Source organism: Hyla sarda, chromosome 4 (assembly GCF_029499605.1).
Source record: "Hyla sarda isolate aHylSar1 chromosome 4, aHylSar1.hap1, whole genome shotgun sequence".
Taxonomy (NCBI): Eukaryota; Metazoa; Chordata; class Amphibia; order Anura; family Hylidae; genus Hyla; species Hyla sarda.
The window spans coordinates 372113386-372128776 of record NC_079192.1 but is presented as its reverse complement, the minus strand read 5'-3'; the positions used below and the strand labels follow the sequence as shown (position 1 = coordinate 372128776).

The 15391-nt window shown below is 36.0% G+C and overlaps 1 protein-coding gene across 22 annotated transcripts in view; it reads right to left on the bottom strand.

The window, feature by feature from the left end:
* Positions 1-15391, bottom strand: part of LOC130267280 (protocadherin gamma-A4-like) — a 357909-nt gene that overhangs the window by 126184 nt on the left and 216334 nt on the right. The window contains exon 1 of one of the 22 annotated variants that reach the window (XM_056516765.1): positions 9138-11648. The exons of 20 other annotated variants lie outside the window; for them this stretch is intronic. In XM_056516765.1, coding sequence (XP_056372740.1) covers positions 9138-11564 — 2427 coding nt within the window. In that variant the 5' untranslated portion in view covers positions 11565-11648. Of the gene's footprint in view, positions 1-1994; positions 4542-9137; positions 11649-15391 lie in introns of those variants that run through there. One more of the 22 variants, XM_056516758.1, reaches the window with a different exon arrangement.

Sequence of the window (15391 nt, the reverse complement as noted above, 5' to 3'; positions counted from 1 at the left end):
ACTGGGAATAAATGTTTTATTGTCTCCACATTGTCTGGTCCTTCAGCGCTTGAAGTCCACTTTCCTTGGAGGTTTTTGTCTTGCTTTTTCTTACAGGACCTATAAGACATGTTACACCCTTAGATCTAAATAAAACCTGTTGGAGATATCATTGTCTGACATGCATATCTTAAATAAATGCAATAAACAGGATTCTAGAAATATAAAGAATTGTCAATTAGCATGCCCAAGTTTTCTTTGCCTACATGTACAACCTTGCCATCCATGCCCGCTTTTATATTGTATTTTTTCAAGAAATCTTTGTGATGAAGCTATTATAGACATGCTGCAGTCAACCAGATTGCTGGATGGGAATCTAAGTACCTTTAATAGTGTAGTGTTTATTACACATATTCAGGATAGAGGGATTTCTGACATGTTTGCTGTTTAGTGCAATATCACACTATGTAGTGCCTTACCTTTCACTTTTTCCTAGTCAGAGCTATAGCATACAATATAGATATAGGGGTAAATTTTTTTTAAATCCTCCCCGTATATGACAACAGTATACTTTTGTGAAATACATTTGGTTTTATTTGAATTTATCTTGGTTTTTTTAACTATAAAGATTAGGTCATTCACACAGTCCATAGCCGGAGTTAGCAACAAATATATACTTATTTAATACATGTACATGCGGAAAAGCTAGTATATATATATATATATATATATATATATATATATATATATATAGTTCTTTTTCAAGTATTTTTGGGCAACATTTTATATTAGATTTTTATTATGAAAAGAAACAATAACATGTTTCATAAAGTAGCTAAACTCACCTACAGTATACAAGTTTGTTCAACACATAAAAGAATTCAAGGAGCCAATTCACCATCTATACAGAACACATGCAAATGCACACAAGCAATATCATAAGGGTCAACAAAGTACTTGTTTGGAAGTGATCTGCATGCACGGAGTAGCAAAAGCACCTCGTTCCGGCACTCACTTCCAGGATTCTTAGTGGTTGATGCACAGGTAGGTCTGGCATATATACCAAGTAACCGATGCGGACAAAATTAATAAAGGTAAAACAAAATGTATTGATAAAACATACGGACTACGCGTTTCAAAGGGCTTGATCCCCTCTTCCTCAGGTCCAAAGAGGGAATCAAGCCCCTTGAAATGCGTAGTCCGTATGTTTTATCAATAAATTTTGTTTTACCTTTATTATTTTTGTCCACATCGGTTACTTGTTATATATGCCAGACCTACCTGTGCATCGACCACTAAGAATCCTGGAAGTGAGCGATGGAGCTAGGTTCTTTTACTACTCCGTGCATACGGATCACTTCCAACACCTCGGGCAGCTCCTTCCCTCCTACCCTGGAATCAGGTGAATGCACTACTAGATGTTATGCTCTCAGCATAACACAATCAGGTGAGCACTACCTTGCTACCCACACATTTGACCGATTTTACAATGGAGTAACGGCACAGGTTGCGCTGTGTGTGTCTCCCTCCCTCTTCTTTTTCTATCCCCTACTCTGCAATAAAGTATTTGTGCACCATTCAACAATACATATGCTCTTGTGATTAGTGCTCAGATCCCAGCTCATATCTGGGTATCTTTTGATGGACCTTTGAATTTCATTATTGTCAGAGTCTGAGCTCATGGAAGGATGCTCTGGTGCTCTAATAGAATAGTCCTACCACATATATATTTAAAGAAGAGAGGTATTTAACAACACCATTCTTTCTGTATTCCCCTTTTGAAAAGGATGATAAGACAAAATCAACCCAAGTTAAACTAAACCAGTTATACATAAAAAACTATAAAAGTTAAAACTAAAATCTGCTGTTGATTTAATAGAAAGTTAGTGAAACTTAATTGGATACGTTCTTAATCAAGCTGTTGCCTAAACATGTTCCTTAATTAAATATTTTTTTTTTGTTTTCATATATATCATTTAAAGAAATAATATATTGCGTAACATATAAAAGCATACCTGTGAAATGAGATTTTCTGCATTTGAAGAGTTCTTTAAAGTTTCATTTCCAATCCCTGAGTCATCAGCATCTATTAAACTATCCACAGGAACATTGTGTTGAGGTCTTGAAAAAACGAATTCCTGTTCACTTGGATCCAGAGTGACACAAACATCATAGGAATATGGCAGAGGTAATGTACCATTATTGAATAGGGAGGTAAATCTTGGATCAACCTGAGGATATAAACTTGTACTCATATATCCAAAGGAAGAAGAAGACTTGGATTCTTTATACTTAGAGACAACTGCAATAATCACAGTCAGCAAAAAGAGAAAGGAGATCAATGCCAAAGCTATTACCAAGTAGAATTGTAGGTTGGAGGGAGATTCTTCTTTGTTAGACTGACTGCTCAGCTCCGGAAGGACCTGATGGAAATGATCAGCGATCACCATGTTTATAGTTACTGAAGCTGAGCGGGAGGGAATCCCATTGTCTTTTACTAGAACCACAATTCCATGTTTCATGATATCTCTTTCATTAAACATGCGTGTTGTCCTGACCTCCCCTGTTTGCTGGTCAATGGTGAAGAGTGATGGTTCTGAAGATTGTAAAAAGTAGGATAACCAGGCATTGTGTCCAGAGTCAGCATCCACTGCCACCACTTTAGATACTAAAGAGCCTTGATCTGAAGTCCAAGGGACCATCTCAAAGGTTGAGCTGTCGCCCTCCAGTGATGGGTATAGAATGACTGGTGAGTTATCATTCTGGTCTACTATACATATTCTTAGTGTTGTACTGCTATTTAGAGATGGAGACCCATTGTCTATGGCAATAATTTGGATAATAAATTCTTTATGCTTCTCATAATCAAATGATCGATGAGCATAGATGACTCCAGTTACTGGATTTATGGAGATATAGGAAGACAGGAGATCTTCTTCATTACTTCTAGACTGTATAGAATATGTTATTTTAGCATTGTCTTCACTGTCTATATCTTTTGCTAAAATACTAAATATAGAAGCTCCGGGTGAGTTATTTTCTAGTATAAATGCAGTATAACCTGATTTTTCAAATGCTGGAGCATTGTCATTGACATCTGATACATGAAGCCTGATAACTTTTTTAGAAGTCATTTCTGGAGAACCATTGTCTGATGCTTGTATTGTAATGTTGTAGGATGATATATCTTCTCTATCTAAACTACCTTTAGTAACAATTTTATAAAAATTACTTGCGGATGATATTAATTCAAATGGTAAATCCCCTTCTATTATACAATGAACTTCACTATTTTCTCCTGAGTCAGGGTCATGAACTTTAATAAGAGCCACCACAGTTCCAGGAACAGAATCCTCAGGAATAAGATCTGATGATGATGTTATAGATATCTCTGGAGCATTGTCATTTTCATCTGTTACTTCTATTAAAACTTTTGCATGAGTAGCTAGGCCTCCTCCATCTTGTGCGTGTAAAGAAATTTCATAATATTTAGTTTTTTCAAAATCCAAAAGTTCCTTAGTTTTAATCTCTCCATTTTCAGAATTAATAGCAAAAGTCTTAAGAATATGATTTTCACTTGTACTGAATGCATAAGTGATCTTTGCGTTGCCACCTTCATCTTCATCACTTGCACTGACCTGCAGAATTGTTGAATTCAACTGTATATTTTCTCTAACACTTACTTTATATACATCCTGTGTAAATACTGGAGGATTATCATTGAAGTCAGTAACAATGATATTTATTATGGCAGTGCCTGTCTGTACAGGATTTCCACCATCAGAAGCTGTTAGAATGAGTTGATGCTTGTCTTGTGTCTCTCGGTCTAGAGGTTTCTCTAGTATAAGCTCTGGAAATACACTGCCATCAGTGCTGACCTTCTCTCCAAGAGCAAAATACTGGTTTGCACTGAGTCTGTAGCTTATAAGAGAATTAATTCCTATATCTAGATCTTCTGCTTTTTGTAAAAGAAATCTTCTTCCTAAGGAGGTGTATTCACTCATATCTATCTCAATTTTTTCATGTACAAATTTAGGAGGATTGTCATTTATATCCTGAATATTAATCTTTATATTGAAGACATTAAGTGGATTTTCCACCACAGCATCAAATGTAAGGACACATTCAGCTGCAGCTCTACACAATGTATCCCTGTCTATCCTATCAGCAATGTATAGGTCTCCATTGTCTAGATTTATACTGAAATATTTGTCAGAAGCATCAGACACAATCTGTAATCTCATTCTAGACAGATCCTTAACGTCTAATTGTAGATCATTTGCAAGATTTCCAACAATAGATCCTTTTCTTAATTCTTCATTAATGGAATAATGAATCTGACCAGAGACTGAATGACACAGCCAGAAAAATAAGAAGGGAAATATTACTTGCCATCTAAGTCCTTGCATTGCTTTTCCTTCCAGTAGTAGTAATCCAGCCATTCCTCTTCTTACCAAAAATATAATGGGGAAATTCCTTACATCCAGCAGAATTAACATCAGAAAAAAATCCCTCTTCAATGTGAGTCCTATACCCAGCACATCCTGATCTGAAATGCTGTGAATTTCTTTATGTAGTTGAGCACTGTCTGCATCATGGAGGTGATTCTGGATTTGCAGAATATTTCCTTATTGGTGAACAGCGGCGCTCTGAGGCAAAAGCTAGGAACTGCAGCATCAGTGTCTAAAATTCAGTTTTTACTAAGTATTACTTAAAATTAGATTTTCTACACAAAAATGTGACCTATCCGTGTTTCTAAACGATGTGGTTTCACATAACCAAGTTTTTAAATGATTGTTTTTCTATAATCTTAAAAATAATAATAATTATATCATTTGAACATAGATACTAATTACGTAAACTATAGATGATTTTTACAGTATATCAGATTTTTTTTAGCAGAATTAATTTTTTGCAGTCATGTATCAATACACCCAGAATTTTCTTTGTTTTGGTATACACTGTTTCTTAAATTAAGAAGAGAGGCAAAAAAAAAATATATATATATATATATATATATATAAACAATATGATAGGTATCAGTTATGGAAATATTTAGGTTAATTTTAAAAAATGTATAATATTTTAAAAATACTAAGAGTAAAGAAAAGGAAAAAGGAGTAGTGAGGAAAGAGTGATAGAAAAAAATGATACATTGGACATTATGGGTAGTCTCAGCCCTCAAAGAGCATAACCTTACATAGTATGGTTAAAAAAAGACATATGCACATTGACTCTTTAAGAGCACTAAAAGATAGTTGAGCACCGCCTCAACGGTTAAAAATGTCTCTAGAAAAGTTTAGACATGGTTGAAGCCTTTCCTTACAAATTGAACATTACACATTTACTAATGAAAGATTTAAACTTAGGATATACTGTATTACACACTTATCCACTCATTCTCAAAGACAGATAAGTATAATTTACAGACATCTTCTAAGCTATTCAGCTTATAAAACTTATGACCTATGTGACTAAGTTAAACTTCAACCTTACATAGAAGAAAGAAGCATTTTACTGGGCATTCATAAGCAAATAGGGTTATAATGTGACAAATATGTCTAAAGGTGGTAAAGTAAATTTTTGTAGGCACAGATCAACTTTTTTCAGAAATGTACATAAAAAATTTGTTGGTATCACAATGTCATCAAGTTTTAAACTACAACAAACACATGGACTCAAATGAGAGGAGGTGCTCAACCCCCAAATGCAGTTGTGCATTTATGCTGCCCTTGTAGTCCGTTGCTAAGGGCAATCCCCAGCATAAAAATGCATACAATGGGGGATGCCTGCAGCAGACTACAAGTGCTACAATGGCATCCTACACCAGATAAACTGTGTGGATGTGTAACAATTAGAATAATACAATAATACAGGAATTTAGGTGCACTACTGTAGTAGATGTAATTGCCCTCTCTCCCCTGGTTTTGCCCACATGGCACAGGTAGGTTAGTGTTAGGTCCCGGGCCACTTGAGAAACCTTGGTGTTGGTGTGCTGGCTCAGGTATGTCCTTCATATAAGGATATACTGGCTAATGTCTCAAATAGTTTTGAGGGTTAGCCAATGTCATTATTTACATCTACCACAGTAGTGCACCTAAATTCCTGTAATATTGTATTATTCTAATTGTTACACATCCACACCTTTCATCTGGTGTAGGATGCCATTGTGGCACTTGTAGTCTTCTGCAGGCATCCCCCATTGTATGCATTTTTATGCTGTGGATTGCCCTTAGCAATGGACCACAAGGGCAGGATCTACTCCCCCAGCATAAATGCACAACTACATTTGCGGTTGAGCACCTCCTGCTATTTGAGACCATGTCTATGTTGTTGTTTAAATCTTATACTTGGAGGTATATAAACTCCACATTTCATGCACCTTGATCCCGATTATAGGCAGTATTAAGGTTCACCTGTGAGGCCGGCAACATATCAGCTAACTTGGGTGGGACTTATAAACTGCCTCCCTCCTCCCATTGTATGTGTTCCCAGTCACACTGGAGGTAACCTGGGAGCAGGCTGTGAGTCCGACCTAATGCTGCTGTAATTGCCCACTGGCTCCTGGTTTTGCCCACACGGCACAGGTAGGTTTAGTGTTAGGTCCCGTGCCACTTGAGAAACCTTTGCGTTGTTGTGTGAGCTCAGGTATGTCCTTCATATAAAGATATACTGGCTAATGTCTGAATTTTAACATCAGTTTTGAGGGTTAGCCAATGACATTGTTTACATCTACCACAGTTGTGCACCTAAATTCCTGTATCATCAACTTTTAAAGGAGTTTTAAATGACAAACTGCAACAATCCCCTAAAAACTTTCCTCCAAGTGCTCTCAATGAAATGTAATTTCATCAGCCCTTAGGTTATAGTATGAAGTATAATATAGTATTGACAGTACAGCAACATTCTCAACATCCCAATTTGACCCTTCATTGACTAGCACAGAACTAAAAATGCATACATCTTCCAGTGACATTATTTTAGTATCTAAAAGCCTGATAAGTCATGATAACATCAGTAGCATTCACCTAAACCAAGTCTTCTTTACTATTACAAATTTGGGGTTATTTAGGCCATAAAATCTTAAGGCTGACTGTTTATGTTTAGGAGAGTGGTGGTATGAAAGTTTTCTAAGCAAGCGTGTACACATATTACTGTATAGGATGTGTCCAATGAGCACCCATTTCTTCATTCTGGCCACATCAACAGAAGTCTTGAATAGTTAAATTAGATTTACCAAGCCCCCAAAGCTTTGCCTTAGTCACACCAGAAGTTTTCTTTATTGGATTTATTGAACTTTGGTGCATATTCTTAGGACAACAAAAAGGACAAGCTCTTATGTCAACACCAATATAATGGAGTTCGGTTCCCTGCTTTGTGGTGCTACTGGGTTTGGGGAAATTAGATCATATGCCCACTTAGCCAATCAGTGGCTTAGGTGCGACATTGCTGTGGTCACTGATCAGCGAAGCTGGAGTATAACATCATGTTCTCCAATTAAAACACTCCTCATAGCAAAGACCAGAGCTCTGCGATATCAGCTGTGGCACAGGAGCAAGTAAGGTAAGTGTTTGTTTTTAGGAGTCAACGTGTTAGAAGAGGAAAGAAGACTACTCCCCTATGCTAAAGCCTTGCTACTCGAACAATATACAAAATATGCAAATTATGTTTAAAAATAGCATTCCTAAAGATACAAGCCATGTTCACCAATATCTACACCGTGAAACAGATTTTAGTGTTGTCTGATTTTCATCTTTTCTGTAGCCATTTTGCCTAATTCTAGTCGTTATAGTAATATATCAAAATGTTATAGATGGAAAAGGTTCCTTAAGTAAAGAGTTATAGTGAATTTCTATATACTTTATAGCCAGATGTCAATACACCTAAGTTTTTAATTTAAGCCATCAATACACATGAGCAAGGAAGGGACCAGCTCTTTTGATGCCCTAGGTAGGGGTATACAAGATGTACTGAAGCTCAGTCTAAAACAACTATTACATGGAAAATTTTGATTTAGAAGTTGTCCTTTGACTCTTTCTTATGAATTCTTGTAATTTCCCCTCCATTCCTTACAATAATATGTATTTTCAAATATACTTTCATTATAGAAATCACTCAGCTCAAGCATGGATCTTTTATCTAAAATATCAAACAAAAAAGCAAACGTTGTCTACAACAACCAATCTCAAAACTGAATCCTTATGTGTTTGCCCTGGGGGGCGACAAAGCTATTCAAAACTGTTCAGTTTCAGGAGTTCCTTAGTACTTTTCAAAGTTCCTATATACACAATATATCACAACACATCTAAAACAGACTTATTACCAATAAGAATGGCAAATAATCTGATTTGAAGCATTTATGGTTTAACATGTCCAAATTGCCCTTATTTTTAAGCTTCTACATATTTTATGCCTTACAATGCCAACTTATTTAGTAAATTTTATTAAACAATATGTATAAAAGAATGTATAAAAGAATCCCAAGATTTTTATTGGTTGACATATTAAAAAGAGTGATAGTGACTTTTTCATGACTTGTGAACCTTGGACAAAGCATCAAAATTCGTCTCTGGGCCAGTCACATGATTATTTATTTCTTTAAAAAAAGTTGTGCTAATCTGAATGCTGTCATGTTCCTTGGTTTCCTCCAATAGATGGTAGCTAAAGCCTGTGATAACCATGACAATGTGATTATGGTGCAACTCCGGCATCAACCATCTGACAGCACAGTAAATAGCACACATATCAAATTATAAAGAAATACAGTAATTGACTATATTTTATTTGTTAACCATAACATTCATATTAAGGGCTGGGAGCGGGGAGATTCATAAAGACTTATGCTGAGGAAAAGCCAACCAGTTGCCCATAGCAACCAATCAGATCGCTTTTTTTATTTTTGAAAAAGTGTCTCAAAAATTAAAGAAGTGATCTGATTGGTTGCTATAGGCAACTGGTCAACTTCTCCTCAGTACAGGTCTTGATGAATTTCCCCCAAGGCTCTACATGTTTATACCAGAGTAATAATTTGTGAAAAAAACATGTCTACTGTATAAAAGTTTAAAAGTGTTACATCATTTTTAATAGATAAAAAATAACAAAATTATGTATATTATATTTTTAGGCTGCTTATGTATAGTTAAAAACTAGTAAAATACCTGTGGTATAATATTTTCTGAAGTTGATGAATTCTTTAAACTTTCACTTCCCATCCCTGAGTCATCCGCATCTATTAGACTATCCACAGGAACATTATGCTGAGGTTTAAGGAAAGAAAAATCCCTCTCCCTTGGGTCCAAAGTTACACAAACATCATAGGAATATGGCAGAGGTAATGTTCCATTGTTGAACAGTGAGGTAAATCTGGGATCAACTTGAGGATATAGGTTTGTACTCATAGAGCCGAATGAAGAAGAAGATTTTGACTCTTTGTATTTGGACACAATAGCAATAATCACAGTTAATATGAATAGGAAGGAAATCAATGTCAAGGCTATAACCAAGTAGAATTGTAGGTTGGATTGTGGCTCTATTTTACCCGGTTGACTGTTCAATTCAGGAAGAACTTGTTGAAAATTAACAGCAACCACAAGATTAAGAGTGACTGAAGCTGAGCGGGAGGGAATCCCATTGTCCTTTACTAGAACCATGATTCCATGTTTCATGATGTCTCTTTCTTGAAATACACGAGATGTCTTGATTTCCCCTGTTTGCTGGTCAATGGTAAAGAGTGATGGTTCTGAAGATTGTAAAAAGTAAGACAACCAGGCATTGTGTCCTGTGTCAGCATCCACTGCTACCACTTTAGATACTAAAGAACCTGGTTCAGAGTTCCAAGGAACCATCTCAAATGTTGAGCCATCGACCTCTGGTGATGGGTACAAAATGACTGGTGAGTTATCATTCTGGTCAACAACAGAAATTCTCAGCATGGTACTACCATTTAAAGATGGTGATCCATTATCTCTGGCATTGATTCGGATGTTGAATTCCTTATGCTGCTCATAGTCAAATGGCTGTTGTGCATAAATCACTCCTGTTACTGGATTAATAGATATATAGTTAGATAATGGAGTCTCCTCGTTGTTTATACTGGATAGTGAATAAAATACTTTAGCATTGTCTCCACTGTCCATATCTCTTGTTTGAATACTGAATATTGAAGATCCCTGCGCATTATTTTCTGGCACATATGCAGTGTACATCAATTTCTCGAATGTTGGTGCATTGTCATTGACATCTGATACATCCAGTTGAATGACTATTCTAGAGGTCAGTTCTGGAAACCCTTTATCAGAGGCTTCTACTGTGATGTTATAGACTGATACCTTTTCTCTATCCAGACTGCTTTTCATCACAATTTTGTAAAAATGATTTGCTGATGACACAACTTGAAAAGGAACGTCGCCAATAATGAAACATTGCACTTCTCCATTTTCTCCTGAATCATGATCACGAATTTCAAGTAGCGCTACCACTGTGCCCACTGCAGAGTCCTCAGCAACAGAGGTCAATATTGAAGTGATGGATATGTCAGGAGCATTGTCATTCTCATCTATTACTTCTATTAATACTTTGGCATGAGCAGCTAGGCCTCCTCCGTCTTTGGCTTGTATTGAAATTTCATAATTTATTGTTGCTTCATAATCTAAGTAGCTTCTTGTTTTTATTTCTCCATTCTTTGGATTTATAATGAAAGTCTGAAGAATATCATTTGCCATTGTACTAAATGAGTAAGTGATCTGTGCATTGACACCTTCATCTTCATCACTTGCACTGACTTGAAGTATTGTAGAATTCACTGATATATTTTCCTTCACAGATACTTTGTATACATTTTGTGTAAAGATAGGAGCATTATCATTAAAATCTGTAACAACCACCTTTAGTAATGTTGTCCCTGTTTGTATAGGATTTCCACCATCAAGAGCAGTTAAAATGAGTTCATACATATTTTCTGTTTCCCGATCTAAGGATTTCTCTAGAATTAACTCTGGAAATACACTGCCATCCATTCCTCTTTCTTCTTCCAATCTAAAATTCTCATTTGCACTGAGTCTGTAACTTATCTGAGAATTAATTCCTATATCCAGATCTTCTGCTTTTTGCAAAACAAATCTTCTTCCTGGGGAGGAGGATTCACCCATTTCTATTATTATTGTATCATGAACAAATGTAGGAGGATTATCATTTATATCCTGAATATTAATCTTCACATTGAAGACATTGAGAGGATTTTCCACCACAGCATCAAATGTAAGGACACAGTCAACTGCAGCTCTACACAATGTCTCCCTGTCTATCCTATCAGCAATATATAGGTCTCCATTATCCAGATCTATGCTGAAATATTTCTCAGAAACTCGAGAAACAATTCTCAATTTCCGATTAGACAACTCATTAATTCTTAGTGCAAGATCCTTTGCAAGATTCCCAACAATAGATCCTTTTCTTAATTCTTCATTAATAGAATAATGAATCTGACCAGAGACTGAATGAAACAGCCATGAAAATAAGAAGGGAAATATTACTTGCCATCTGAGTCCTTGCATTTCTTGTCCTTCCTGCAGTTGTAATCCAGTCATCCTTCTTCTTACCAGAAATATAATGGTGAAATTTCTTGTTATAATTATAATCCAGCAAAATAAATTGTAGAAAATAATCCCTCTTCTTTACAGGTCCTATACCCAGCAGATCCTGGTCTGAAATGCTGTGTATTTCTTTATGTAGTTAAACACTGTATCATGGAGGTGATTCTGGATTTGCAGAATATTTTCCTTATTGGTGAACAGTGGCGCTCTGAGGCATAAGTGTGGAACTGCAGCATCAGTGTCTTAAATTCATTTGTACTAAGTATTTATTGAATTTTGAATATAAAAAAAGGACATAGCTATGTTTTAAAATTACTTTAAGTTTAGGCTAACTGAGACCAAAGTAGTTTCTGGAGAATCTTATAATACATTGATACCTTTGTATATAGTGACTTATAATCTAAATGTAATAACCTTAGGTTTTATGGTATTGTATTTAGATTTATTTCTAAATAATATATCACCCCTTATTAGTTCTAAACATATTGATGGTTAATAATAGAAATATTGTTATAGTTAAGATATGGACTATATGGTTCCTACTGTCCTTTTTTTTAGTAGTACAGTTGGGAGACTGTGGGATAGTGAGGAAAGTGTTAAAATAGGGACAGAGTAAAGCTTAATTTAGGTGTATAGCTAAGATACTCTTCAAAGAGCTGAAATACACCTAAGAGCAAAGATATCTCTAAGAAAGTATACATTTTATATCAGACTTATGTAGTTATCTTGCTAAAACTGCATCAGACTAATACTGTATGTACATTTTCTGTTTCAAATTTTATTATATATATTAAAACCTGAGATTTTTTTTTATTCATTTTTGATGGCCTTCCTGTTCAACCTATTCAGTTCTTGACCTATGTGACAAAGCTGAACTTCAACTTCTCAGCATTCTGACAAGTATGATGTAAACATTGTCATAGGCTCTGAAGTGGAACAAGAATTATACAATAAAAAACACATCCTATGTAATGTCCAGGCTATGTAAAATGATTTTTTACCAGGAATCAGTTTATAGCATGATTTCTAATATGACATGGAAAGTAAACAAAGGTTTTGTTAACATTTTAATTAGACTCATTTGACTCAGACAGTAATAAACCTGCTAAAAACGTTTGTGTATATATGTAACACCTCCTTATGGTGAAGATGATGAATAATGTGAAAAAGAAGTTACATGTTGCTTCTTTCTGTACATTTCTGCTCTTAAATGCCCATTATGATCAATAAGTGCTTCAGCATAGCACGTCAGCACTGGCCATGGCTCAGATAAAGTCAGAGCACAGGGCAACAGACACATAAGGTATTTGCCCATGTGCACATACTCTAATACTTATAGCTATCAACACTTCGTTCCCTTAATCATGCAAAGTCTTCACCTAAACCTTTCACAAGCTTTGAAGGTGGTGCAGGTTGGATTCTTCCACCAGGCATTAAATCATAAAAACCTCCAAACCCTATTAAAAGTTTATAGTGTAAAATAATTTGGCAAATTACAAAAACATGTACACTGCTGTACACTGAGTACAAGGGCACAGCAACATATGTCTTATGTCCTCTTTAGATAATAACGTATACATAAGCAGTTTGGCATATTTTTTTTTTGCTTTAAAGGGGTTATCCAGGAATAGAAAACAGAGCTAATTTCTTTCATACAACTATCTCTGTCTGTCTCCAGTTTGGGTGTGGTTCTGTTGCTTAGTTCCATTGAAGTAAATGGAGCCAAGTTATAATACCACACACAACCTTGAGACGGACGGGGAGTGGATTTTGGGAAAAAAGATAGCTCTGTTTTTCTATTCCTGGATAACCCCTTTAACCACTAAGCTATATATACATATATATATATATATATATATATATATATACACCACAGATTTGCTTTCCACATCACTTAGCTAAGTATTAGAGCCTCCTTGTTCAGTATAAAGTAGAGTGTTTACTGTCTGAGGGAAGAATTCCTAATCAAAATGGAGTCTTCATTCTCTCTCTCACAAGTACATAAATAAAGTTCTTTGTCCCTTTAGCTTAACCCCAGCCAATGGAGGATGCGCTTTTTGCCTCAGAATAGAAGAAGATTATTTAGACAGAGTCCTGTATTCAATTCCTAAAGTCAATTGTCTTTCCTCATAATATTTAGAGGACTTAAATTCATTCTGCTCCTTTTTTTTTTTTTTTAAATCTCACATCCTAGCTCCTCCCAGTTTCTGTGTTGCTCCCTGTGGTTGATGGGAAATGTAGTTCTTCCTCCTAAATGTTTCTTTAGAGGAGAATGAGCTAACAAATAAGAAGGATATTTATCAAGCTGTGTTAGGGTATGTTTACACTAAGGAAATTCAGTGAGGAGAATTTCCTTCCTAAATGGTAAATGAAGCAGAAATTAGGGTGCTTTCACACTACGATTGTAGTGTACGGTTGCTTGATCCGGTTGGGAGGGGCAAAAACCGTCCACTCCCGTATCCCAGGCGGATTCGGCCCGAACCCCATTCATTTCAATGAGCCGACGGTTCTAGATCCTGTCAGAAAACCGTATTCGGGGAAAAATGAGACAACCGGAGTAAGCGTTTGACTCTGGTCGGCTCATTGAAATGAATGGGGTTCGAGCCGGATCCTGCTGGGATACGGGAGTGGCCGGTTTTGGCCCCTCCCAACCGGATCCAGCAACCGTACACTACTATCGTAGTGTGAAAGCACCCTTAACCGGAATCCGTGCTTATGTGCCGAGGACATAACTACCGTCCCATTGACAATAAGACTTATCTGGTGGATTCCACCATAGGATTGAACAAGTTAAATAGAATTGAGCTGCAAGGTAGAATCCTGACAGAGATTCCTTGCGTATTCTACCTTGTAATTCCATAGTGTGAACGAGTCCTGATAGAAAGACTGTCTATGTAACTCATAGCAATTATTCGGAGCTTTCATTTTTCCTTGAGACTTTTGCCTGGAAAGCTTTTTCTAAAATTATTTAGCTATGCCATAATCTGGTTAACTTTTTGTTGTACAATCACCATATTTATCACATGCCATGCAATAATAAATCTGGTGTAGGTACACAATGTCACCACACAAATTAAAGGTATAGATAAATCGTTCACTTACATCACCCCTGATACATTCCCTCCCTTGCCTACAAAGTAGAACTTTGTTTGCATTGAGGTTTCCTGGTGTCCTAGAGATCCCATTTTTGCTTTTTTCCTAAGTATTTTGAGCATTTTATTGAAGAAAGGATGGACCTGCCAAAGAAAAAATGTTGTCTCTCAAAATGTGTTGTCCATCAATAAAGCAATGTCCTTTTATTATTTTATCAATGTCCTCATTGCCTCTTTCATTTTTAACAAGGCCTCTGAAAAATGAAAGAAGTGATGATTGGTTGCTATGGGCAACTTTTCATCTTGACAGGCTTTAATAAATCTCCCCCTTTGTGTGTAAAATTAGTCCCACTGTTCACATAATTTTTTACACATTACTGCATTTGTGTGTACTATAGAAGCTTTTTTTTTATTTGCAGTGGTCATCGAGTTATCATTTGTGACTTCTGTAAAACGTCGCTGATGTATGTGCAATGGACCACATTTATGCTTTGAAGGCAGATTTATCAAAACCTTCAGAGAGAAAAAGTTGACCAGTTGCCCAACTATTTTTTTTTTCAAATGAACGAAGCAATTTGATTGCTATAGGCAACTGCACCACTCTTCCTCTACACAGGTTTTGATAAATCTCCCCCCTAAGTCACACCAAGTCTGACCACATGATAAAAACTGTCTATACCATGCAATATTTCCAGTTATCACTATGACTGATGCCCTGCACACAATTCA